This window comes from Struthio camelus, chromosome 23 (assembly GCF_040807025.1).
Source record: "Struthio camelus isolate bStrCam1 chromosome 23, bStrCam1.hap1, whole genome shotgun sequence".
NCBI lineage: Eukaryota > Metazoa > Chordata > Aves > Struthioniformes > Struthionidae > Struthio > Struthio camelus.
This window is the reverse complement of record NC_090964.1, coordinates 8,067,312-8,092,601: the sequence shown is the minus strand read 5'-3', so window position 1 is coordinate 8,092,601 and position 25,290 is coordinate 8,067,312. Positions and strand designations below refer to the sequence as shown.

Below are 25,290 nucleotides of genomic sequence, written 5' to 3'. Positions count from 1 at the left end.
CTTTGAACGTAACCCCAGGGCACCGAGACCCCAGTTGTAGCAGGATTAATTTTCACCGCCTTCTCCGGCATCGCGCTGCCGGCAAAGCTCTTAAGCGCAGCCCTGGTAACGACGCGCTCACTGCAGGAATGGGAGAACGCCAGGAGGAAGAAACCTCCGCCTCCGTCCCTCGCCGGCCCCCGGCTCAGTAACCAAAGGGTTATTTCCTCCCCCAGCGTGGGCAACGCGCAGCGCTATCCCCACAGCGAAGATCAACAACGAGCTGCCAAAACCTGCTGGCTCCCAGACCAGGGTTCTTGGTGGGGTCCGTTCACCCCACCGGTTCCCGGCGGAGCGCCAGGCTTCGAACGGGAACGGGCTGGTGCGCCCTCCGCGGAGCCGGCCCAGCCTGGAGCTGCCTCTTGGCCGAGGCAGAAGCTGGCTTCCTCCGCCAGCGAGGCGACGAGCGGCTTCACACGCGCTCCGCCGGGTCCCCGCTTCGTTGGTGGCCTCCGAGCCCAGCCACCCCCGGGCTCGCACGAGGGAACCGTTTTCGGCTCCAGTGACAGAGGCGTCAGCAAACACGGCTATTAATAGCGGTGTCAAAGGAACGGGATGGTCGGGCTGTCCGAATGCTGGCACGGCCCTGCTTGTGCTGATAGCGAGTGCCCTTTGCTTGTTCTCGCACCGCCAGGTCCTCTAATCTATTCTTCCAACCGCAGGCGTTTCTGTCACCCTGTCACCGGGTCCCCTGCCCTGACATTTTGTCCTCTTGGGACGGCTGCAGGTCCCTGCTCGCTTTTGCTGGCCCCTATTCTGCGCTCCAGAAAGGACACAAAACTAGACAAAGTGCATTGAAGGAATGAGACGGGGTCCCCGCCAGCACTGCCAGTTTGCCAGGACTGCCTTGCCTTTGCCGGGCCCCGGCACACTGAGACCTCCTGCTGGGGCACCCGGGCATCACCACAGAGAGAAGAGATTTTCCTGCACTGAAGGACTCACCTGGATTTCTGCTTTCATTCTGCAAAGAGCTGGAGGCACCTCTGGGTGGCAGATCATGCTGATCTCTGTCGCAATGATGGGAAAACTGAGGCAAAGAGGTGCCATGACTTACCCTAGGTGACTTGCCCTGGGTGAACAAGGACCAGGAGGGCATAATTCATGTTCTGCCCCACTTCTCTGCCATGCAGCCCTTCATCAGGGTGTTGTGCCCTCAGGAATAGGCCCCACAAGTTCTTGGTGTTAAATCCCAGGTTCTTCACAAAAAGCGATTCTTGCTATTCAAAGGCCATGACTATCCCGTGAACCTCTGCGCTGACAATAGCTGAGTGGCAGCATAACTCTCAGTCAGCTCTGCCTCTGCTTTCTCTTCCTCCATGTCCCTTATTTTAAAGCACACACATTGCAAGGCCTTTTGCTGGCTGATATTTTTAAAGGAAGAAGCTTGGAAAAAAGGTAATAGAACAAAAACCTCAGCCTTGCAGCAAACCAACAGCAAGACATCACAGGCCTGACTGCAGTAACCCCCCTTCCATTGCTGCATCGCATTGGCCCACGTCTCCCCACCGCTACTCCTCAGGAGCGAGTCATGGAATTGGGCTGGCCTTTGCGTGAACGTCAGAGCCAGCTCTTGGCTCCGGTGTCAGGGCTGAGGCATGGACATCCTGACCTCTCAGCACCTGCCTGGACTTGCACTGGTGCAATGAGAGTCTTAGCACTGGAGTTTAATTTGCCCTTCCAGGCATCTGGTGGAAGAACATGCAGAATTAGGGATGGGTGCAGGAAAGGCATCCCAAGCAAATAAAGCTGCACAAGAACACTCTCCACCAAGGACCATTCATCTGTTATAACACCCATGACAGAGATGCTGTCCCGGGGCCTAGGGAGATTCCTTGGCTCTGTTCGTGACAGATGGAGAATTCGTTGCTTCCCCTTAACCCATCCGTTCTCCTTATTGATGGGGAGGAGCTAACACCAGAGCTGCAGCATCACTATTTGGATACATCCAGTACTTCAGCAGCAATAAATCTGCTCTAAACAGCTTTTGCTGCTTCCCACCTGTTCGCCAGGAGAGGATCAAGTTGACAAAAATCTTTTGCCAGTTTGTATTTTCATCCAGGACTTTGTCACAAGTCCAGGTTTCAATAAAAGCCTGTTCACGAAGGAGGGAAAGGTAGCTACTATCACAGCACATCTCTTCCCCAGAATATCACCTTTCCTGGAGATCTCTGGTTCCTAGGTAGCTTTTGTTAAGTTGCCTGAATTTCCTTAAATCTCAAATAGCCCCTTTTCTTGTCTCTGCCCCCCACCTCTTCATCAGAAAGCCTGGCAGGACCCAAGCAGGGTCTGCAGGCTCTCTTGCTGACTGCACCAGGGAGCCAAAATCTCTCTTGCAAGAATGGCAACAGAGAGAGCCAGGCTGGGACCACCACAGTTTATTACAGATAAACACCCAAAGGGATTTCATTAACAAGTCAGTTCATTCACAAGAGAAAAAACCATCAGAGGACAATGAAGTGCAACCCACAGCAACAACACACAGCGGGAAAGTCCTGTTGTCGGCCAGCACAGCACAAGAGGCACAACAGTACTGGCTCCTCAAGATGGGAGATGTGCCAGGCCAGCGCGCCCACGCAGCCGGCCCTGGGGACCACGAGCTCCCACAGGACCGTGTCACTCCCCCAGCCCAAGGGGCAACAGATGTCCCGTATGGGCACACGAGGGAAGTATACGAGCAGCAAATCCACATCAGCCAATTGTAGTGATGGAGGGAAAAAAAATTAAATAAAAAAAAAAATCACTATATGAAACCATGTGGATAAAAACAAAAGGGGCAGCCATGGCAGGATGGGCGAATCCTCCCTGGGCAGCCAGGATCCAGGAGGTGGAAAGGGAGCCCTACCTCACTTGGTGACCATTTCCCAAGCCCTGGGTATCTCTTGTTGAGCCCCCAGGCTGCCCTGGCAGCAGGAGGACCCTGAGCAGAACCATTAAAGCAGCTGCCCACACTGTGCAGCAAGAGGCCAAGCAGGGTCCCCAGGACCAGTTCTCTGCACCATCTTATCTCAGGGCCTGAGAAGGTGGCAGTGAAAGCTGCAAAGATCCAGGCTCCTGCCCCAGAACCACATCCAGCACCATGACACACTGTCTCCCTGGAGCTATAAAAGAGCCTTGAGACAGGGCACCTCCTGCTGGACAGCACAGCCCTCCCCACATCCCTTATCTGAAACGCCTGGGAAAGGACATATTTACACCCAGATGCACCACAGTGACGTTAGCTCACAGATGCCAGGTGCACCAGCTCACATGCTGCCTGCGCTCCCCCAACCACGCGTGTCCCCACACATTCCAGTGACTGTGCTCATGCCCCACATCCCATCCCACCAACCCAGCTCGGTATACCGTCACCTGCCAACATCCCTGCCGTTCCCAGGCCTGTGCGGCCGGGGTTTCCTAAGGGCTTCCTGACGATCCTGTTCCTCTTGCAACGTCATCTCCCGGGCTGGTGGGGAGGCCTCTGCACGGCCCATCTGTAAGCTGAGCTTGGCAAGACTTCCAAGATGTGATCTTCAGGAAACACCTTGGAAATGTTTACTTGGAGGCCAGGCCCTTATCCCACCCCGATCTGCCAAAAGGGTCTCAGAGACAGCTTGAATCCCAATATCTGGGGTTTGCATTAACAAGAAAAGACCTTTTTATAGAACTGAATATTAATAGATGTGTCACTGCAATACTCATTTCTTTCAAGGCTTTTTTTGTTTGGATTTTAGACCTTCCTCTGACACGTGTCACCCAAATGTGACAAATAACAGTCTGTCAAAGTGAAACAGTTCAGGGGAAAAAAGTGCAATTTGCTTCTCACTGCTAGGGCAGGATTTAGTACAATAAGAAAAGTCTCCAGCGCCACTGAAGATATCATTAGCTTGTTTATATATTTGTCCAAAATGCTATAACTTAAGCTTTAGCCTTGCTCTCAGAAAAGGCTGAGCTGTTTTAGCTGAAATCTCCCTGCAAAGTTGAGTGAGAGGCAGACACAGACCCAGGAAAACTTCAGCCCATGCCGTTTGTTTGGCAAAGTTGGAAAATACTATCGGATAATACTGGGCATCCTTCATACCAGACTGTCACTTGTGCTGCCTAGCAAGAGAGCACAAGAAATAAGTAATTCAAAAAAGTTTTTATCCTGAGAGCATCCTTCACAACAAGGCTTTGTGCAATAGCGTCAGAGCGACTTTCACACCGATTTTAGAGCAGCTCTCCAACTGATTTCTCTTCCAGTTTTTAAATTGGGAATTTCGTTCTTTCTCAGTGTGTCAATAGCAGAGGTGTCTATTTTCAGAAACACCAGAGATTTTAAGAAGCTGAGGAGAAAAAGATTATCAACTCCTATGGCCTCAGCTTATAGAAAATAAAAAAAAAAAATTCTTTTAATTAAACCCCACCCACCCAGGCTCAGATTCCCTGCAGATTTACCTAATGGACTTCAAACGCTGTCCCTAATATATTAGGGCCTGCTTTTAGCTTAATTCAAATCGTAGGCATGTTCCTGAGGACTCTGGAAGGCACATACAATGGCTGGGCTTTGGATGCCTTATGAGATATTTAAGTGCTAACTCTTGTAACTGTCAAACCCATCCTTAAAAACCTGGGCCAACAATATATTGGCCCAAAGCAACAAGCAGGAAACAATTTTTTTTTTTTTAAATAAGTGCTTGTTTCTGTTTTTCCAAATTTCAGTGCATGAAGGGAAAGTTGGTGCACTGACAAATCTTGATGGAAGGACAAAAACCTGAAAGATTTTCTGGTTGGGGAACAGGGGCTGAATCTGTCAGGGAGTTTCCCACTGAGGGAACAGTCTTATGGTTTACATTTAATTAAAGGAGACAATATTTTGTTTCAAAGCTGCAAGAAGGTTTTTGAGCACATGCAACTTTTCAGTTCAACAGTTCAGCCCAAACATTTGTTTTTTTAAATCAAGGACCTGGACTGAGAATTCCCCAGGGGCTTTAAAAAAATGCCAATAAGTCAAACCTGCCTGGCACAAACGGTCCAAAAAAGGGGAGAGCCATCCTGAAAGACTTTGTCTGAAGCAAGTGCAGAGCGTGTACGAACAGGGAAACGGTTCGTGGGGCTGCCCGTTGAGGGACAGCTTCCGGCCCCACGAGGAATGGGGCAGGGAACAGCCCTGGGCCAGCAGCACAAGGTCACGACATTGCAGAGAATATACAGGCAAAAAGAAGCCTTTTGTTAACTCCTTCCTCCACTGTGCTCCGGACAAGGCTCCAGCAAGGGAATAACCTCGCGCTTGCCAGGGCAAATGCTCTCCGCCTTGCAGACCGTGACCTAACTCAGTGCGTGGTGCCCGGAGGCAAAGTCTGTGCAGCGTGTCAGCCCGCGCGGGCACGTGCCCGAGGCTGCGGGACCAGTCAGCTCTGCTATTTGCTGTTTGGGGTTTGCTTGTCTTGCGCCGTCCGCTTGTGCTTCTGGGCGACGCCGTAAGGGACGTGGGCAGCGATGGTGCCCATTTCCTTGGCTCCCTCCACATGGAACATCTGGTCATCGAAGAAGATATGCGGCCGGATCTTCCTCAGCAGCGGTCCCTTGGGAGCCCCGGCCAGAAACAAAGCCTCATCTGTCTCCAGGCCCCAGCTGCGGAGAGTCTTTAGGGCCCGGGCTCCCGAGCTGGCAGCGCTCCTGGCAGTGACCAGGTAGGTGCGAATAGGACACTCCATCCTCAATCCCTTGGAATAAAATTTCTTCTGCAGCTTCCCCAGGGCCTCCAGGAAGCCCTTCAGAGGTCCCTGCCAAAGCGAGAGGAAACCATCACCCCACAGACCATCACACCTTCCCCTCCACCCTGCTGTCTAACTCCTACTCCCTCCAGAAAAGACAGCAAGGGGCCAGCCAGAGCCTTCACCAGGTCCACATCTGGTATGTCCAGGCTTGCCAAACCCCAGCTCATTCCCAGAGGGGAGAGCATCCCCTGGGCTGTCTTTCTCCCAGAGGCTCCCTGCTTACCCCATACCAAGACCCCTCAAGCACTACCTGGGCCAGAGGCTTGTTTTCGTGAGCCTTTTCATGCTCAAAGAACATGTCTAGGCCGTGAGCCTTCACGATCTGCTCAGATTCATCTGAGAAGAGCACGGCATCACCATCAAACGCTACCCGCAGCTGGTTCTCCGACACCTCCAGGTCTTTACTGGGGCTGAAGATGGTGGCTGCAGCAATCCCTGCAGAGATAAAGTGCAAGACGAGAGGTGGCAGTTATCCAAGGGCCCGGCCTCATGGGTCATCTGTGGAGGAGCAGAGCAAAACATGATGGCTTGGAAGCAAAGAGAGCAAGGAAACACACACAACAAATAGCGCCCGCAGCTTGGCCCTGGAGGATGCAGAGGCCCCAAGACCTCTTCCAGCAAAAATGTTCCTAAATGACAACTCATTTTGCAAACAAGAGTTTAAGGGGGGAAACAGCATCTTTGCCTTGGAGGAGCTATGGAGCTTGAGGAAAGCCTTATTTCAATGCAAATTAGAGGCTCTCTGGAACATCAAGGATTCTCCATCCTTGATGGGATGTGGGACAAGGCAGGCCCCAACTGCAGAGCAACACAGAAGCTATTGCTCCTGGCACTGACCCCCAGCAGGCTCTGGGCTCCCCCCTCTGCCCCCCAAAGCCAGACCCCGGACTCACCCTCTTCAATGGCCCCACTCACTTTCTCGGCATCAGAGGAGAGGTAGAGGTTGGTGTGGTAGGCCTTGAGGTAACAGATGGGGCTGTTCCCTCCCGTCATGCAGAACCTCTCGATGAACAGATCTGAGGGCAGAGGGACACTGGAGTGAGCCTCACCGCCCCCAAAAGAGCCTGGACAGTGCTTTCTTGTGGCCTCCCAAGAGCCAGCAGCAAGCAGGATGGGGGCCAATTTTGGTACTAGCACAGACCTTCTGTTCATCAGCATCACCAGCAGCTGGGGTACCCTCACCACCAGCCAGCTTCCACTCAAAGCCCAGAAAAATTCAGAGAAACCACCCGTGGTTGATTTGAGGGAAGAGATGGAGAAAAACATCTCCTTATCTCGTTGCCAAGCAAGAACACCCTGCCTAAAAGCCAGCAGTTCCTGCTCAAAGGATGGGTTTGCTCTGAGCTTACCATAGTGGTTGATGCTGTTGATCAAGCGAACCCCGACCTGGGCATGGTTGTTGGTCATGAGGACGATGTCAAAGAGCTCCTCGCTGTCAGGGTAGAGCTCACGCAGCTGCATGTTGACAGCTTCCAGCGCCTGCAGCACCCAAAGATGAGGGAGGGTCACCAAGCCCCAGATGCCAGCACCCACCCATGGCTCTAAGTAAGCAAAACACTGTGTTCATCAAAATCAGGAATTTGGCCCAACCCCAGCTACACTCTGAGCCATGCCTAAATCAGCAAACAGCTTTAGCTGGGGAAAAAAAGCTGATTTAGGGAAAAAACCTCCAGCCACTTTATTTTCAAACACAACCGAGTTTCACATTTTCATTAGAAGATAAGGTTAAATTAGCGTGAAGCTGCATATAAATGTTTTTCAAGCAACCCACAATGAAGCAAGTCTCTCCCCACAGAGCTGATTTGTTTATTTATTGGGAATAGGCAAGAGCGCTTCAGCAAGGGCCAGCAGATGAAACAGTGCCAAATCCAGTGGAGTTGGGGCAGAAATTGGAAAATGTTTGTAAAATTTGAAACGTTTTATTTCAACATGTCAAAATTAGAAGCTGGCTGACTATGTAGCAAGACTAAATTCAGCCAATTTTTTTTGAGATCAAGAATTCTCTAAAGGGAAACTTTAAATATGATCCAAAGAGATAATTTTTTCATTTCTTAGGCCATTTGGAAAAGTCAGCATTTCCTCCGTCCTGGAAGAGGCACACCACTTGCCAGAAGGCTTATCCGTGGTTACCTCGCTTCCAACATGCTGCTTATTTCCCATCACTTCCCCACACGAGTGCTTCGCAGTACCCCCCCCCCCCCCCGCAAAGGGTTTGGGCAAGCGTCGCGATGCAGATACAGACTACTCAGCATCCTCAGGGCCTGCCCCGAATCTTCCCCTTGCCCCATGGTGCCCGGGCCGCCCAGCTTGGCAGGCAGGCGCTCACCTTGACAAAGGGGAAGGCAGCGCCAGGGAGGAAGGGCTCGTTTTCATGGTCCAGCTGGTATTTCACATAGGCCTCCACCCCTTGCTCGTTGTAGATCTTCTGCTCCTCTTCCATACGGAAGAGTGCCCGTGACGACACTGCGATGGTGATGGCGTTCTCGGGCTTTGGCTGCGTGGCAGAGGGAGAAAGTAGGGGCATGGCCACAGGCCAGGACTCCTGCCGGTGCAGCCCACCCCACGGCGCCACGCTCAGCATCCGCGCTCCTGTGGTCCACGCAGGCAGAGCTGCTCGTGCTCCCTGCGCTCTTCAGCATGGTCTAAGCCAGCTCCCTGCCTATATCTGTCCCCCCAGCTGAGGGACAATTACAGGCATCTTGCGCAGAAATTGGTGCCTGATGCCTCCCTGCAGCATCTGTTGGCCTTTAACAGGAAAGGCCACACTCAGAGGCCGCACGGCATGGATGACACTGACTGCATGTCCGTAGCAATCACAGCACGGCTTTGAAAGGTCGGCAGCTGCAACCCTGATCTTGCAATGCTTCAACAGATGAAGCCCTGGATACACCCCGATGCACCGTCCTGGCAATTTTGCGATCCCTGAGGCCTTTTTCCCACTGCCTGCCCCATGCTCAGCCCTCCCGCCACAAACAGAGGCTCCATCCAGACCCAATGCACCACATCAGGACAACCACTTCCCCCCTGCAGAGGGAATTAGTGCAGCTCTCTCCCTCCTCCCCAGCCAGGGAAAAAAAAACAACAACACACACACACTGCGGCTCAGCCAGCTCTGCACTCCCACGACGTAGTCCAGATGTGACAAACAACCCGTGCCAGCTTGGCTTACAAAACACTTGATATAGCTATTGTGGGCGGAAACATGACAAACAGGTGGTGCAAGCACTGATTTATGAGTCATTATTATTAGCATTTGAGGGTTTGATCCAAAATCCACTGAAGTCAACAAGGGGCCTCTAGTGGGACTTGGCAGCAAGAACAGGGACACCAGAAAAGTCAGGCTCATCTTGACCCCCACAGTACTCCCTCTCTCCTTAGAGGGCAGAAGGGTGTTAATCCCTATCACTCAATGCAAGCACAAAAACAAATTCATTACTGATGGCCAATGAGAAACTACTTGCACCCAGGACAGCAAATCCTAGAAGGGGACCATGGTGTAGGCAGCCCTGTCCTGAACTGCCAGAGACTGTTTGGGAGAGTCTCCCAAACTGAGAGGGTTTGAGAAGGTTTGGGGGCTCGCACAGGGGATCATGCCCAGGCTAACCACAGGCACCTAAAGGAGAGGAGACAGCTGGCACAGAGCTGCAGCTGGGCTGCAGAGCTGGAGGGAGACCAGCAAGGCTGAGGTGTCCATGGGGAGTCCTTCTCCCCTCTGCTGCCCACACGGCGAGCCGCAACCTGAACCACAGCAGCCCTCGGGGGCCTGGCAGAGGGTGCACCTCCGCAGGGAGCCTGGGAAAGTCCAGGCCGTCAGCACTTCGGAAACACCTCACCCGCAACTCCTCTGCTATTTCCAGGATCCTCACATACCGCATGGCCCCAGTGAGTAATCCTCCAGCAGTGCTGTTTGCTCGGAGGTGGGAGGACTTCTTCTCCAGCCTGCTCTGCACGCCCAAGCCCTCCAAAGTTCAAGCTCCCACCCTGCCTAGGGCTGGGCTTTACAAAAACAGCAGCCTGGCGAGGACAAGTTACCCCATCCACCTCGAGGAGCTTCTCTCCCCGCAGGGCTGGGCTTGCTCTGCCCTGATCTCGGCTCTGCCAATCCTGCCCAGCGCAGGGACGCACCCAGGAATGAGTCAACAGTAGCCCCCGTGCCGTTCCCAGCACCATGCCGCCCCACAAGCGGCACCCAGGGCCAGCCCCGCAGCGGGGTCAGTTCGCCCCAGATGCCTCCAAGGCTGCATCAGTACCCGAAATCCACAGCAAGCAGATTAAGCGGTGGTGGATTGGACTAGATACAGATTAGCTCAGGCTGAGATTATCACTGTGGCCAGAGGGATCCCTTTCCCACTGCATTTGCAGAAAAATAAGATCTATTTCCAATTGGCTCTTTCAAGAAAGGTGAATAACCCCCCCAGGACACACACATTCATTCACATGCACGCAGAAGCCAAACAGCAACAGCAGTGGGGACAGCAACATTGCTCCAGTAAGTGAATCACAGCCAGGTCCCCATCTTAAGTTTAGCTTCCTGGTGAGTTTTAGCTATTAACCTGTCATGGGCCAAGTCTTTGCTCTAGGTCATTAATTAATAACTCTGGTGTCATGGGCCATTTATTAACTGAAAATATTAACAACTGTTAAAGGTTTTGGCACATCCGGCCATTAGCCTTTAGCAAGGAATCCTTCCTGCTCCTTTGCACAGCTCTCAAGTCACTGCAGATCTAAATCATTTATCCAGGTAAGTAGGAGAGCTGGCGGCATGCTGCCGGCATCCATTCCCACCTCCCGGTCCCCAGGGGAGCGCAGGGAAGCACATCCTCCACAACCAGCCACCCAAGAGGCTCCTGAGCAGGGAAACTAGGTCAGCATCATGCCCAGCGCAGAGGCATGTGCAGGGGGACAGACGCACGTGCGGGGCCATGAGCCTACTCACCGGATGCCCAGCCTGAATTTGCATCTTTATCTGCCTGCAGCACACACCTTGCGCTGCTGGGTGCCAAGAGTACAGGCACCTTGCGCAATGGTAACAGACTGCTCAAGGTCCCTTCCCTGTCATTTAAAGGCACAAGCCTCCAGGAGGTTCATTTAAGAGGTAATAAACACAGCAATAAAAATAACCATAAGCTTGGGGCCCAACCGTGCCCCTGCGTGGGCTGCTGGAGCCCCAAGCACCCTGCAGCCAGGAAGCCCAGCCTCTGGGAATGAGACTTGCTGGATCCTGTCCACTCCTGCCAAGGGAGATTTCCACCGTAGGAGCATTTTCTGCAAGAAAGTCTCACCAGGGTGTTAATTCAGCTCACAGCTCCGGCTGGGCTGGAACAGCCCTTCTGTTCTCTGGGAAACGCTGACATTTAAGAAATAAGACAATTCTGCTCTGGAAGGAGGGAGCCTCATTGTGACATCTCTTTGAAGTGGAGGTTTCATTTGGAAATGTTCCCTTTCCAAGGCTGTTTGGATGTTTCTTCATCCCCATTATTACTGCAGGTGATCATTACTACTTTCAAAAATTACCTTTAAAAGTCACGGCACTATGAGAACTGTAGCACCTCAGTTCCCCCATCAAAGGGCTGCCAACAATCCAACAAATCCCATTTTGCCTGTGAAACATCACAGCTTTGGGGAAGAGCGCCCTTCGTTTTTAACAGAAAGCATGCACGGGGAGGGGGGTCGCCTTACTCCCGGCCCTCCTGGGGATCAGGCAGCATCGCTATCTCTGTCACACAGACGAAGAGCTGAACAATTACAAATGTACGCTATTCACCCACGGCCACATGGCAATCGTGGGCTCGAGTCAGGAGAGAGCTCAGTGCCTCCACTGCCCCACTCCCACTTCTGCAGTAAAAGGACCAGGCAATAAATGATACAATTATTTATCTGCCAGCACCTAGTTCTGCGAGCCCCCGGGGGGGCTGCCCAGGATCCCATGCCAAGGCACCTTCCTGCTCCAACCCCTGGACCAGAGGGTTTGCACACTGAATAACAAACACTGCTTCATCCTCAGAGCCACAGCCAAAGCTGGGCAAGGTCAGTTAAGGTCAGTTAAAGCTCATCATCCAACATAACCCCCAGGAAGCAGCCACAGGGCTCTGCTCAGCCAAATCCAACCGAATGCAGTAGTTGGGGGGGTCATAGTCAGCTCTTCTCCCCTCCCTTCCCACGGGAAGGCCAGTCCCAGGCCCATCTTGGCTCTCAAGCAGAGGCTAAGGGTGCATTTAAAGAAAGCATTAGAAGGACAGCATGGGGGCGAAAGGTCCCCTCCTAGCCCTTGTGCCCCAGAGGCCTGCTAGGCACTGGCTGCAGCTCCGTGCTGCCCTCCCTGGGGACAAGTGCCCTGAAGGACCCCTGGAGCTGCATTTAACATGGCAGAAACCCACATTCCCACCAAAATTGCTTTCAGCAGCACCACAAACACAGATAAGATGGAGATGCCCACACAACCAGCACCTGGCACAGCCAGGCTGAACATCTTCCACCCTCCAAAGAGGAACGCCAGCCCTTCGCCCAGCCTCCAGAAGGTCTATCACATCCAAAGCCCATTCTCCAAAGCATCAATGACCTTTCCAGCAGTGTGGCTCCATAAAGCACAAAGCCAGCAGGGCCATGTCATCTCACACACGAGGGGCACGTGATGCCCAGGATGTCAGCACCGAGACAGAGACGTCTCCTCCGAGCGCCCACCAGGCTGAGAAGGAAATCCTGCTTGGGAGTGCTCGTGCAAAGACGACAGTAGTAGTATTCGTGGGCAGGGGTGCATTGAGACAGCATCCAGACCAGTTGAATTGTCTTTCAGGGAGCTCCAGGTCAGCGGCGGCTCCCGTTGCCATCTCTGGAGGCCTTCGCTGGCTGGTTCTGAGCTGGGGGGGGACCACAGTGGGCACCCCATCCACACACCCCCAATGCAACAGATGCTTTTACGTTGCCTGGGGCCGAATCTGTCAGATCCACCTTGATCCTAAGAACTTGAACAAACTCTCTCAGCCCTGGGGACTTCCCCGGATGTCACAGAAGCCAAAGTCCTTGTGGTCAAATTCAAAATGGGGATGGGAAAATTGGATCCAGAACGAGGAGAGGGAGGGCTTGGTGCAGAGTGGAGTCTCCTTCCCTGCAGATATTCAAAACCCGTCTGGATGTGATCCTGGGAAATATGCTCTAGGTGACCCTGCTTGAGCAGGGAGGTTGGACTAGATGATCTCCAGAGGTCCCTTCCAACCTAAACGATTCTGTGATTCTGTGATTCAAGCATGGTCCCCATCATATCTAAAGCAACCCCCAAGTCACTGCAAGCAACACCTAGAGCAAAACCCAGTAAACAAGGCGCCCCAGCAAGCTGGGGAGGCCTCCATGGGCCCAGGGGACTGGCAGGGCTGAGGACAAGTGGGGCACCTAGAGCAGCACAACCAGTGGAAGGCGGTTCCCATCAGTCCAGCCTCTGCTCCCAAGCAGCGAGGCCACTGGAGAGGCTGGGGGACATTTTCCACATTGCTGAAGAGTGACAAGCCTCATCGCTGACCTCCTCGAGCTGGCAGGAGGGAGACCTGGGACAGGCACGAGAGCCAAGGCATGGGAAGAGCAGAGACCCCTGCAAAGTGGGGAACGCAGGCAGGTGGGCGCTTCTCGAGATGCCGCATTAGCCGATCCCCCAGCCAGCACCCACTGTGTCCAGGCAGCTCCCCCACCCTCCCTGCACCTCATGGCCCAGCTCCAGCCAGGGGCTGCTCTCAGTTCATGCCCTGCTCCTGCACAGATACCTGCTCCAATCGGCCGGGACACACAGCCGAGGAGACAGACAGACCTGACACCCGGAGGGGCGCAGATGCACAGCACAAAGACGGGTGACAGCAAACTCCATTTCCCCCATGCGCTACTGAGCTCCGGGAGGCTGCGAGCCCCCTGCTCAGGATCAGATTAAATTTCAAGGCAATGGCTGGGATGTTTATGAGTTCTCAAAACACATTATTTATAATACAGAAAAGTGCTGCGCAGCCATCCATCACGAGGTGTGACAGCCGCCTGGCAGGGCACCCAGCTGCACGGCCACGGGTGCCTCCCAACCTGCCCAAGCGGAGGGCACCCAGCTGGCCAGGGATCTGCAGGGACCAGCCCCAGCCCCGGCCGGGGGCACAGCCGAGCTGCGGGAACCACGTGCCCACCTGGACCTCAGTTCTGCCACCAGACTACTGCGCAAGTGCAGGTAAACCACATCACTGTCCCGTGCCTCAGTTTCCCCATCGGTAAAGCAGATAATCAGCCTAGTCACCAAGCATGCTGCAAGAAGGGGAAGAGGAGGAGGTCCAATAACATTGCAGGGGACTGGAAACATGGCATGAAAGATGAGCCACATCCCGCCCGCGCACAGGGCTGCCCCCCTCTCGCCTGCAGGGAGGGCGAAGGCAGGCGGCACGGCAAGCTCGCAGCAAATACAGGACTGGGGTCTCTGGCTGAGTCCCCCAGGTGGGGGAAAGCATCCAAGATGCTCAGAGCTGGGACCTGCAGAACTGCGATCTCGGACATCTCTCCTTGCCGGAGAAGTCACGCACGCCGTCTCGCCGCAGAAAGGCGCCCAGCGCCTCAAGACTCCCGACCTTGCTCCAGGCAGCGGCTTTGTGATGCCCTGCGCTGCAGAGGGTGCCCGCAGCTCAAAGGAAGGAGCTAGGGGTTGGGCAGCATGCAGGCCATGGGGTCCCCAGGACCTGTCTCCACCAGGCTGTCAGCACAGCACTGCAGCAGCTATTCTGAGACACAACAGCACTCACAGGCGCTCCCATTTTTAAACCCAGCAGGGCTCAGCCCCTGTTAGATAACACAGGCTTTTACTCTAATCTCTGAGACAAGAGGAGCTCAGCAGGGGCAGCTGTGGCCCCCGTGACACCACGCTGCACCAGGGGCAGGGATTTGGCCTCTGGACTGTCCCCCTGCTCTGCCTTGCCCACCCTCCCAGCCCACATGGGGGTCCCAGCCAGCTCTGGCCCTGACACAGCCTCCCACCTTGGCACTGGGGACAGGTGGCTCATGGGGCACTGAGCCACCCTGCAAGGACATCTGAGCCTGGTAACACCCTGGAGAGCCAGGGGGACCCCACCAACTCCCCAGGAACCCAGCAAGACCCAGAGAGACCGGGGCACCCAGAGAGACCCCAGGGGACCAAGGGTAACCCTGGGGACATGGAAGAGATGGGGCACCTAGAGCAACCCAAGGCTTCCCCAGGGACCCAGAATGACACAAGGGGCCAAGGGGAGACCCAGGGACACCCAGGGGACCTGGAGGAGATGGGGCATTCGGGGGGGACCCCAATGGACCTAGAGGAGAGGAGGCACCTGCAGTGAGGGAAACACAAGGGGGAGTGGACCCCAGGGGACCTGGGGAGACCCAGGGAGACTTAGCAAGATCCTGGGACACCCAGGGAGGACCCCAACAGACCTATAGGAGAGGGGGCACCCAGGGTGAGGCAATACAGAGGGGGACCCCGGTGACCTGGAGGAAAGGGGGCACCCAGAGGAAACCCAAAAGACTCAGCAGAGACAGGGCACCTGGGGAGACCTGGAGGGGACCCGAGGGGACCCCCAGGGGAGCCAGAGAAGATAGGGCACCTAGGGAGAGCAAGGGACACACAGAGGGGCCGGTTCCCACCCGGGCCGGGGCTCCCCCGCCGGGAGAGGGAGCGCAGCCCGGCTCGGCACCCCGGGGGCTCTCACCGATTTGGGTTTCTTCTTGGGAGCGAGGTTGTCGTAGAAAGCCTTGGCCTCCTCCCAGGGCCGCCCGGCCGCGGCGGCGGCAGCAGCGCCCGGCGGCTCCATGGCGCGGCGGCCCCGGACGCACCGGGCGGCGCCGCGCGGCTCCTCTCGCACCGGGCAGCTCCCGGGAGCGCGGCCGGCCCGGCGGAGCGCGCTTTATACGGCATCCCATGAAGCTCCGGGGTTTCAGCCCACCGAGCTGCGGCTTAACCTCTTCGGGGCCGAGCCCGTCCCGCCGCGATGCCCCGGCCCCGCCGCCCCATTAACGGGGTGCCGCGGCCGGGCGGGGGGCGGCGCAGGCGGCAGCGCTCGGCAGCCGCGCCGGGGCAAAGTCAGCCCTCGGGTGCGGGAGCATCCATGGGGAAAGCGCCGTGCCCTGGTGCAGCCAAAGGGACGCGACTTGGGGCAGGGAGAGACACTTTTAGCAGGGATGCGGGGAGGCCACGAGGCAGGGGGTGACCAGGGGACCCCACGGAGACACGAGCTCGCTCTCCGCCTGAGAGCTGCTGCGGGATCTCCTTGGGGCCGGGTTTGCCCACCCTCGCAAAGCGCAGCAGCAGCGAAGGCTTCGCTCCAGCACCGTCCCTCCCAGACCCCGAAGTCGTCCCCCACGTCAGGTGATCCGTGCAAGGGGGACGCAGCATAGGCACCAGGCAGGTTGGGGTCAGGGTGGCTGGATGGGCACAGGAGCAGCCGCCCACAGAGCTGGAAGCGATGGAGCAGCCACGGTGGCCAGCTGCATGGTGAGTCACAGCGTGACTCAAGAGCTCACCCCCTGCTCTGTGCCCAGGGTAAGCTGTGCTGTGCACTGGTTAATAGAATAATTGCAGATATTAATTAAAGCTATCTGCTAAATGGTCTCCCATGAGCAGTGGTGGGATTGGATCCAGCCCCAGAGCTGTAGGAGGCTGAAGGTAAACCCCAGCTTTCGGTTTAAACTGCAAACCACACTATGACTGAAGGAGCCTCGTAATGCAGAGGCCCTCGGGGAGCCTGATGTGAGCCCTGAAGATCAAAATTGGCCAGCCAGGAAGGGCCAAGCGATGGAGGACCCCACCATCTCGCTGGCGCTGGCACGGGGCAGTGCCTGGAAGGAGGCAGCAGAGCTTTCTGGGTATTTAACATCGTTTCAGCCTCCACAAAGACTCCCTTTCCCGAGGCCCTTTGCAGGTCCCCACTGGCGAATACCAAAGCGTGCCCAGGCCAGGTGGCTCCAAGGGAAGCAGGAGCTCTGCGGGGCCCAGGATAACCCAGGCTATTCTCGGCATCCTCTCTCAAGGCTGAGTTCCTGCCCTTTTAGACAGGGTCTCTGGCAGGTTCCCAGGCTCTCACAGCATGAGCGGTCTGCAGGATCCCTCCTCCACCGGGCACTGCTGAGCCACAAATACACATGCACGCTCCGGGACAGACCGGGCAAGCAAGGCCAGCCAAATCCAGCCTCCACAGAGCTCTCCCTGCGCAAGCTCCCGAAGCAACCGAGGGAGTGCTCTTAAAAAATACACATGCATTGCCATGGTTTTGACCCCCTCCCATCCCTCTGTTCAGGTGCTGGCTGCCACAGGACATGGGCTTCAGGGCTTTGCAGGGTCGAAGCAGAAGCAGGCACCACCCTGCGCGCTGGAGCCAGGCAGGCTGGGGGAGCTGTGTGGCCTGGCTTTGCCTGCCACTGGGATCCCAGCTCCTGTCCTTCTGCCGAGGAGCCAGACCAGCTTGATGAAATACAGAAGAGTATTTAAAGTTGGTGAGAGCATGAGAGCTCCCTAGCAACAGCCACCAGGCATCATCTCTGCAGGCTGGCGATGGAGAAAAAAGACCAGAGGAAAAACTGCAAAGGGAAAACAGGGGTGGAGAAGAGAAGATGGAGAAAGAGGAAAGATGCACAGCAATAACAGGTCGCAGTCGCTGCTGATGCTGGGACAGGGCCCAGGACAGCCAGGTGCTGCACAAAGCCACTAGCACCTCTGCCTGTGCACAGCCCTGGCTAAAGGACGCAGCTGGGTTGGTCTCCTGGTGGAGAAATGAGACCCGGTTCCAGCAGAGATCAGGGATTCCTGGTCTTACCCCCCAGGAGATCATGTTATTCCTTTCCTTGACACTACGTGCACAGCCAAAGGCTCACGCTCTCCCTTGTCCTCAGTGGTACCAGGCTGAACCCCAGTGTGCTTTCCCCAAGCGCTGGACTCCTCCGTCCACTGGGGTCTCGCAGCCTCAGACAAGCCCCATAGGTGATGCTCAGGAGCACAACGTTGTCATCTAGTCCCCCCCCCCCCAAAAAAATAGCAGCAGCAGCAGGATGCCCCGCAATAAGCCAGCCAGGAAAGCCACATGTGGGACACGGTTTATTTTTCCATTAAAAAAATATATAACAACTTCACGGTCTCCTAACAGATATTACGGTCATCAACACCACAACGTGCAGACTAAATACCAATCTGTCACAATATTCCTGTCGTGGGGCGGGGGGACGGAGGCAGCAGGCTGGGATGGGGAGAAGAGGGAGATGCAGTTACGTTTCTTGTGCCAAGTCATCGTATCCTCGCACCCTTCCCAGGAGGCTCCACACGTGTAGGGCCCATCCGTACCTTTCTATGGCCCTCGATGCAGGATACACCCATTCCCGCAGCAGCCCCATCCCGCTCCGCACACCGGGAAGCACACGGGCCCGCGCCTCACCAGGCGAAGGCCTGCCTCTGCGCCTCCCGACCCGACGCCGGCGCGGCCCACGCCGCTGCGAGGAATCAAGGCAGCCCCTTTCCTGGGTGCGGGGCCCTAGGCTTCTCCCCTTCCTCAGTCATCAGGAAGGGCAGACTCTGCAGGCATCCAAAATGCTGCCAGGGCAGCTTAAAACAGAGGCTGGCACTAATGCACAGCCCCTCGGAGCCACTCCCGGCAGCAAGGGCCAAGGCAGGAAGGCAAAAGCCGGGCAGTGAGCCGCGGCGAGGGTGCAGCACCCCGCCAGGGCTCCCAGTGCCAGCTCTGGCTGCTCCGTGCAGCCTCACGGGGAATCACCAGCAAAGGAAACGCTGGGGCCAGGACTTGGGGCCTTTCAGCCTTCCTGGAGGTATCACAAGCCATCAGGGTGAGTGGAAAGCAAAAAAAAAGCTGGTTTAAGCTTAGGATGAGGCAATGGGCCAAGCGGAGCCGTGGGGGAGCAGAGGGAGCACGGAGCGAGCAGCTGGGATGCTGGAGCAGTTTGCCTTAAGCGTATCACCTTGGGGGAGCTGGGACGCTCCCGGCAGCTGTCGGGGAGCACTGCTGCGGAGAGGCCAGCGCCAGGCCGGAGAGGGCTGATTTGTGCGGCAAGCTGAAGCCAGCAGCATCTGGAGTAGGTGGTACCAGCTGAGGGAGAACTGCCGTCCCCGGACCAGCCAGACCGTGCCCAGGATGCAGCAAGGAACGAGGCGGAGGGCTAGCAGGGCGGATGGGAGCATGGCTCACATCTGGGGCTAAGAAACGCAGGGGGACTCAGCGGAGCGGGGAAAACACTTTCCCCAGCAGATCTGTGCCCCCAGGCACCGAGTACAGCTCTGGGAAGCAGCGTGCGTGTGGCAGGGATGGGGGATTAGGCAACGGGGGTGGAAACCATCATGGGGGGCAGAGGTTGGCTTCAACCAGTCCAGCGGTAAGCCATCCTGGGCTCTATTTCTGCATGTCACACTGCAGGAGGAGGACGATGGAGGGATCGCTCTTCGCTGCCTCCTTGAACTCTTCCAGGGAGATTTGGTCATCTTTGTCCTTGTCCATCTTCGTGAAGATCTTGTCAACACGCTGCTGGGGAGTCAGCCCATCTTGGTTCATCCTCATCATGATCACAGTCCCCACCATCTTGTAGATGGCCTGCAGCAGAAGAGGTGCAAAGTGCCAGAGCTGGAGCATTGGATGGGCAGAAGGTCCCATGACAAGGCAGACACGGGATCCCTACCTCTACTGCGACCCACTCATCACTGGCATGAACTGTGCTTCTGCACAGCTACACCCATGTGCACCCTCAGGGCTCTTTTCAGCCAAGGCTGTGGCCAGAGAAGCCCACTCTGTGACACCAGAAGGGGCCCAATATTTCTAAAAGCCTGGAGAAAGCAGGTTAACCCTGCTGGTTTTAAGCCCTGGACTTCAAGCATCTGCAAAAACACCAAAAACCCAGCAGCAGGCCAAAGCAAGCTGCTTGGCCGTTTTTCCAGGTTCACCCACCCTCGCCCAGCATCAGTCAGAGTTGAGCCCGCCACCACATATAGCCCCACATCACCAGTACCTCGATGATCTCCAGCATCTCCAACCGCGTGATCTTCCCATCTCCATCCAGGTCGTACATTTCGAAGGCCCAGTTGAGTTTCTGCTCAAAGGTCCCCCTGGAGGTGACAGACAGGGCACAGATGAACTCCCGGAAGTCAATGGTCCCGTCACCGTTCTTGTCGAAGGTGCGGAAAGCATGCTGGGCGAACTTAGAAGCGTCTCCGTAGGGGAAAAACTGCAGGGAGGAGAGAAGAGAGAGATCTAAACGGGGAGGGGAGCTCATCGTGGAGGATAGACATCACATCCTCAGGGCAGCAGTGCCCTGAAGCAGCCCGCTGGCCCAGGAGCTCAGCAATGCCATAACCACAGGGCTAGGGACTGGCTGCCATCCCTGGGAACTGCATTGGGACCACAGGCCCCGTCCCATGGCGAGGCCCACCTTGATGTAGAGCTGCTGGAACTCCTCCAGGTTGAGGATGCCAGTGGGACAGTCCTTCAGGAAGCCTTTGTACCACTGCTTCAGCTCCTGCTCGCTGAACTCTGTGCTCCTCACCAGGTCGTCCAGCATCTCCGGCGCCAGCTTACTGTTTTGTTTCCCCATCGCTGACTCTGGAAGAGGAAACGCACAGCTCCTTCATGCTGGGAACAGGGAAAGCTGGTGCTCCTCAGGCAGCGTGACACCTGCCAATCCCGTGTGCCTCATCTGCTGCAATGAGCCAATCCAGCCGGCTCGTTACATGGCTACCGTTGGTGAATGCTGGGACAGTGACTGCAGCACCAAGGCCAGGCTTGGTGCCATGACCCTTCCTGCTGGAGCAGGGCAGGGGCCCACCACTGTGGCCAGCAGTATGACCCTCAGTTCTCCTGTCACCTTGGCTGCCTCCTCTGTGCTGCAGCAGAAATGCTCAGAAAGAGACTGAGGACCCAGGAAAACTCATCACAGGCTTTACCAGCTCATGATGTTCAGCTGCCCTCCATGAGGCAGGACAAAGAAACAGTGACAAGCACCCCTGAGTCTTTGCTTGCCTGGCGAGGGCTGCGAGGGTGCCCAGGAGCACGGGTCCCCGCTGCTTGCATTAAAGGAGGTAGAAACCTCACCAGCACCATCTGACCTGCAGCACCCAGGCAGCCGCAGCGACACGGCCCAAGCCGAACGGAGGCGTTTGAGGGCATCAGCCAGCCCCGGGCAAGAACGGGTCTCTGCCACCACGCAGCCCCTCTGCGCAAGCCTCCCCGCAGCGCGGCGCGCCAGGGCCCTGCGAGGCAGCCGCTGCGTAGGCAGAGCGCGAATCTGCTCCGAATACGCTCCGTGCCTGCTCCCACACAGCCTTGGCTGCCGGCCGCTGCTCCGGCGCAGCGACAGATGGTGAGCCAAGAGGATCCTGCAGTTTCTCTCTCAATGAAGTTGAGTAGAAGTTCACCTGGAGACCAACCAAGCCACAACTCCGCTCCACATGTCCGGCTTCCCGGCCACAGGGACTTGCAGATTTTCCCCCCGCACAGCCCCTTGGGGTCCTTCTCTTCTCTGCATCGGGGGCACCGGGGCTGGGCACAAGCCTCCCTCCCCAGCGCCCCAGGGCTGCTCCCCGAGCTCACGTTCAGCCCCACTCTTAGCTAATCCCTCCAGCAGAGGCTGCTTCCTGCTCCACCATCCCACCAGCATCTGTCACCAGTCTGCTGCGGCGAGACTTAACCAACTGCCTTTTGGCAATCAGAGCCCCGGGAACTCGGAGACACCACAGAGAAGAGTGGCAAAAGCCTCCCCGCCGATCCCAGGGCACGCTTGTGGAGTTAAGCCCTACCGGCACCGCAGCCCTGCTCGGCGAGTGATCTGCAGGCACCCATTAATCCTTCCATGTCCTGAACAGTGCAAGGGGGGAGAGGTGTTTTACTCATCTTCCAAAGGGTGGGATTTTGTGGACAGCGGGGACAGTAATCCCTCCCCACCAGGTACCATGCTCATGTCTTCCTCTTCCTCCTGCATCTCCCTCCGGCCCCGCTGGACCACGACCACGTTGCCCTGCACAACGGCTAGCGAGAGGCAGCTTTCCCCAGAAGGGAACAGCAACAGGGACCTTTGCCACAAGCACCCCACCTAAAGGGCTCCCACCCTGTGAGGCCAGGGCACGAGAAGCTGCTTTGGTCCAAAGACCTCGATTCCTATTTCCAAGCAGGACCCAGAGCACAGAGCTGCCAAGCTGCAGGGCAGAGGGCCGGATCCTGCCCTCAGAGGTGATGAGGGGCAAGTCTTGGGGTGACAGCTGAAGTAGCAGCTGTGCCACAGCAGGGCCCTGAGGCAGGGGGCACAGAGAGGGGTGGCTATGGTTGCCCCCCACCCAGCTATCGTCCCTTGGCAGACAAAAGACCCAGAGAGGCACCTCCAGCATCCCCGTGAGCCAGCACTATACGGGAGGAGATGGGAAGGAGTGTGGGACCCCGGTCTTACGGGAAGGATGGGGCCGGGTTCAGCCGAGCCCGGACCAGGGGGGAAGCAGCCCCTGGGGCTGCAGGGCCAGCTCTGCCCACGCCGGGGGACGTGCACGGGGACAGCCCAGGGCACCGGGCTGAGCCCACTGGAACCGGCTCCCGGAGGCACCTGCCCCACGGCACCCCACACCGGGGAGGGTGGGGGGCCAAGACAGGACCCGTCTCAGCCCCGACGGCTGCCCTGCTCCCCAAGGACGCCCCGACGGGAGCACCGCTCCTGCGAGGACCGGCTCCCGGGGGCACCGGCTCCCAACCCCGACGGGAGCTTCCTCCCGGGGGCACCGACCTCATCCCTGACGGCAGCCCCACTCCCGTGGGGACAGGCTCCCGAAGGGACCGGCTCCAGCCCCGACGGCCGCCCCGCTCCCGGGCAGGACGGCGACGGCTCCCGGCCCCGACGGCCGCTTACCTGGAAGAGGGCGCGGGCGGGCGGAGGCGGCTCGGCGGGGCCCGGGCCGGGAAGCGGTGCCGGTGCCGGTGCCGGTGCCGGTGCCGGTGCCGGTGCCGGGAGGGGCCGCTCCCGTCCCCCCCGCCCTGCTCTGCGCCCCCCCCCCGCCCCGCTCCCGCCCCTCTTGTCACCGCGGGCGGCCCGCCCCTCCCGGCCACGGCACACCATTGGCTGGGAGCGCTGTCAATCAGCCGGGGGGCTCGGGGGGGCCCGTGGGAGCGGGGCTCGGTGGAGAATACTGGGGTGGGATACTGGGACGGGGATGCTGGGACGGGGATACTGCGGTGGGAATGATGGGGTGGGAATGCTGGGACTGGGATGCTGGGATTGGGATAGTGGGATGGGGATGCTGGGGTGGGGGATGCTGGGACTGGGATAGTGGGATGGGGATACTGGAGTGGGGATGCTGGGACTGAGACAGTGGGACAGGGATGCTGGGACTGAGATAATGGGAGAGGGATGCTGGGGTGGGATGCTGGGAGCAGGAACACGACGGGTTCAGGGATTTCGCTGCGCTGACTGTCCAGCGTAGACTACCCTCCCGCCAGCCCTGGCAAACTCTCCCGCTCTGTTCCCCAGCTCCTTCCCCTGCCCAGCACTTGGCTCCGTGCATCTCCCTGGCTGCAGGGCTGAGCTGCTTCGTAGTGCCTCCTCCTTCTCCTCGGCGCTCCCCTCGCTCTGCCCAGCTCTGGCTCCAGGCCCCGGCAGCGAGGCCCCAGATGATCCCAGATCACCCCAAACTCCCTTCCCCTGATGTGGTCCTAGGCTGCAGGAGCTGGGGGGGCTGCACAGCCTCCTCATGCCAAATATCTGAGCAAAAGGCCCCGGGGGCTGCCCCCACCTTGGGGCTAAGGGATGGGGCTTGCTGCTTCCTGCAAGGAGGAATCGCAGCTGAGATGCAGGGGGCCAAGGGAGAAGAAAACCACCCTGATTTCCAGAAGCAAATGCTATGCGTTTCCATGGCGACCGCGGCTGCTTTTCCCGGTGACCTTGGCCATCCCGCCGCGCTGCGGATTCCCAGCGCCGCCGAGCCGTTTGCCACCAGCCACATGGCAGCTGCTGCCGGCAGGCCGGGAAGGAAGGTCCCATGCAGCCGGGGCTGGGGCAGGCGCTGCCCGGCGGCACGGGGCCGCTGCGGTCCGGGGGCCTCACAAACCCTCCTGCCCTCTGGCAAACCCCAGGGCAGGGGCTTTTTGGGGGCTGCCGGCTGCTGCAAGGAGCTGCTCCTCAGCCCAGCCAGCTGCCCATCGCCTCCCCTCCGCCTGCCGGAGGAAGAAAGGACATTTTATTGGTATGTGCCTCCCTGCTAGCTGCAGGAATCTGCAGAAACTGCCCCGGCCAAAGCAGAGTGGGATGGTTTATAAAAAGACACAAATGTTTGCAGCCTTTTACACACAGTGCAGCTGCAGGAACCCACCACCGCCAGCCCCAAGACAGGGAGCTGGGACCCCCCCCTCTGCCAGACACAGCCTCCCAGGTCATCCAAACCCCTGCCCAGGGCTCCACAGGGCAGCCCCTCACCCCGGGGGTGATTTGGGGTCTCCCCAGCACTGGACGCCTGGCCTCAAAGCCTGTCCATGAGCCTCTCTGAGGGCTCAGAGGGAAGAGACCTCCCGCTCCGTGCTGGGCAATCCTCTGCCATTTATTCCGTGCTTAAGTAGAGAAGACATCAATTAGTGCCACTGCAAACTTGCCTCTCTCAGGATGCTCCGAGGGACTGAAAAATTAATGAGGGCTTAATTGAAGCAGAGCAGCAGCAGAGCCTGGCGAGGAGCAGGGCCCCACGCTGCCCTGGCGCCAGGTGCTGCCGTGCTGTAGCTGCCGCCGGGGGCTTTCCCTGGGCCAGCGTGGCCCAGGCTGGATGGGGGGGTGCTGGGCAGCAGCCCCCAGCCCCGCAGCCAGGCCCCGTGCACTTGCGGGCGGAGGTGATGCAGCCGCAACTTTGCTGCCTTCCCTGAGCTGCTGCGGTGTCCCCAGATGGGTCCCCTGGTTGCAGCATCGAACGACGTGATGTTACCGAAGCAAAACGCGGCGACGCTTCCCAGCTGCTTCCAGGCGGCAGCTGCAGCCGTGGGAGCCTTCGGCACAGGGTTTCCCAGTTTGGCAGGATGGGAAAGCCAACTCCGACGCCAGCACTGCTGGCAGGAGCAGCAAACACCACCCTGGCAGCAAAATCCTGGCCAGAGACAGTGCCCTCTGCTCGCTGGTGCTGTGCTGGGGACTGCATCCAGCGGGGGCCTGGCCTTTGCCACGGCCACAGAGTTACTGTCAGGAAGGTGCTTCTCTATCTCAGGGAGCAATGAATTAATAAAGTGAGTGAGTGTTTTAAGGCAAAACTGCATGGCCTTTGCCCCCGGTGCTCCATGAAGCAGCAGCCAGTGGGAGCCGACGAACGGCCCTGCAGGGACAGGGATTTGCAAGCACGATGCTGGCACGTTTCCTTACGTCTTTCAACAGGGCGGCACAGCAAAGCCGGGGATGGTCCCGTGCTGGAGGAGCAGGCTTGGGGCTGTGATGCTGAGCACCGCGTGCCCTCGGCCGCTCACCAAGGCCCTGCAGCTCCGTGGCAGCCCAGAGCTGGGGTGGGCGGCTTAACCTCTGCCTTCCCAGGGAGGCA

At 57.6% G+C, this 25,290-nt stretch overlaps 2 protein-coding genes across 2 annotated transcripts; both read right to left on the bottom strand.

The window, feature by feature from the left end:
- Nucleotides 1-2,399: 2,399 nt before the first annotated feature.
- NT5C1A (5'-nucleotidase, cytosolic IA) lies at nucleotides 2,400-15,633 on the bottom strand. The gene is made up of 6 exons (XM_009682588.2): nucleotides 15,470-15,633; nucleotides 8,101-8,268; nucleotides 7,124-7,253; nucleotides 6,668-6,790; nucleotides 6,025-6,209; nucleotides 2,400-5,780 (listed from the first exon to the last, which is right to left on the bottom strand). Exons 1-6 carry the CDS (start codon nucleotides 15,569-15,571, stop codon nucleotides 5,415-5,417), a joined length of 1,074 nt encoding a protein of 357 aa, XP_009680883.2. The 5' UTR covers nucleotides 15,572-15,633; the 3' UTR covers nucleotides 2,400-5,414.
- Nucleotides 15,634-17,834: 2,201 nt separating this feature from the next.
- Nucleotides 17,835-22,739, bottom strand: HPCAL4 (hippocalcin like 4). Its single transcript, XM_068917647.1, has 4 exons — nucleotides 22,635-22,739; nucleotides 20,178-20,347; nucleotides 19,758-19,973; nucleotides 17,835-19,345 (listed from the first exon to the last, which is right to left on the bottom strand). Exons 2-4 carry the CDS (start codon nucleotides 20,337-20,339, stop codon nucleotides 19,148-19,150), a joined length of 576 nt encoding a protein of 191 aa, XP_068773748.1. The 5' UTR covers nucleotides 20,340-20,347; nucleotides 22,635-22,739; the 3' UTR covers nucleotides 17,835-19,147.
- Nucleotides 22,740-25,290: the final 2,551 nt, after the last annotated feature.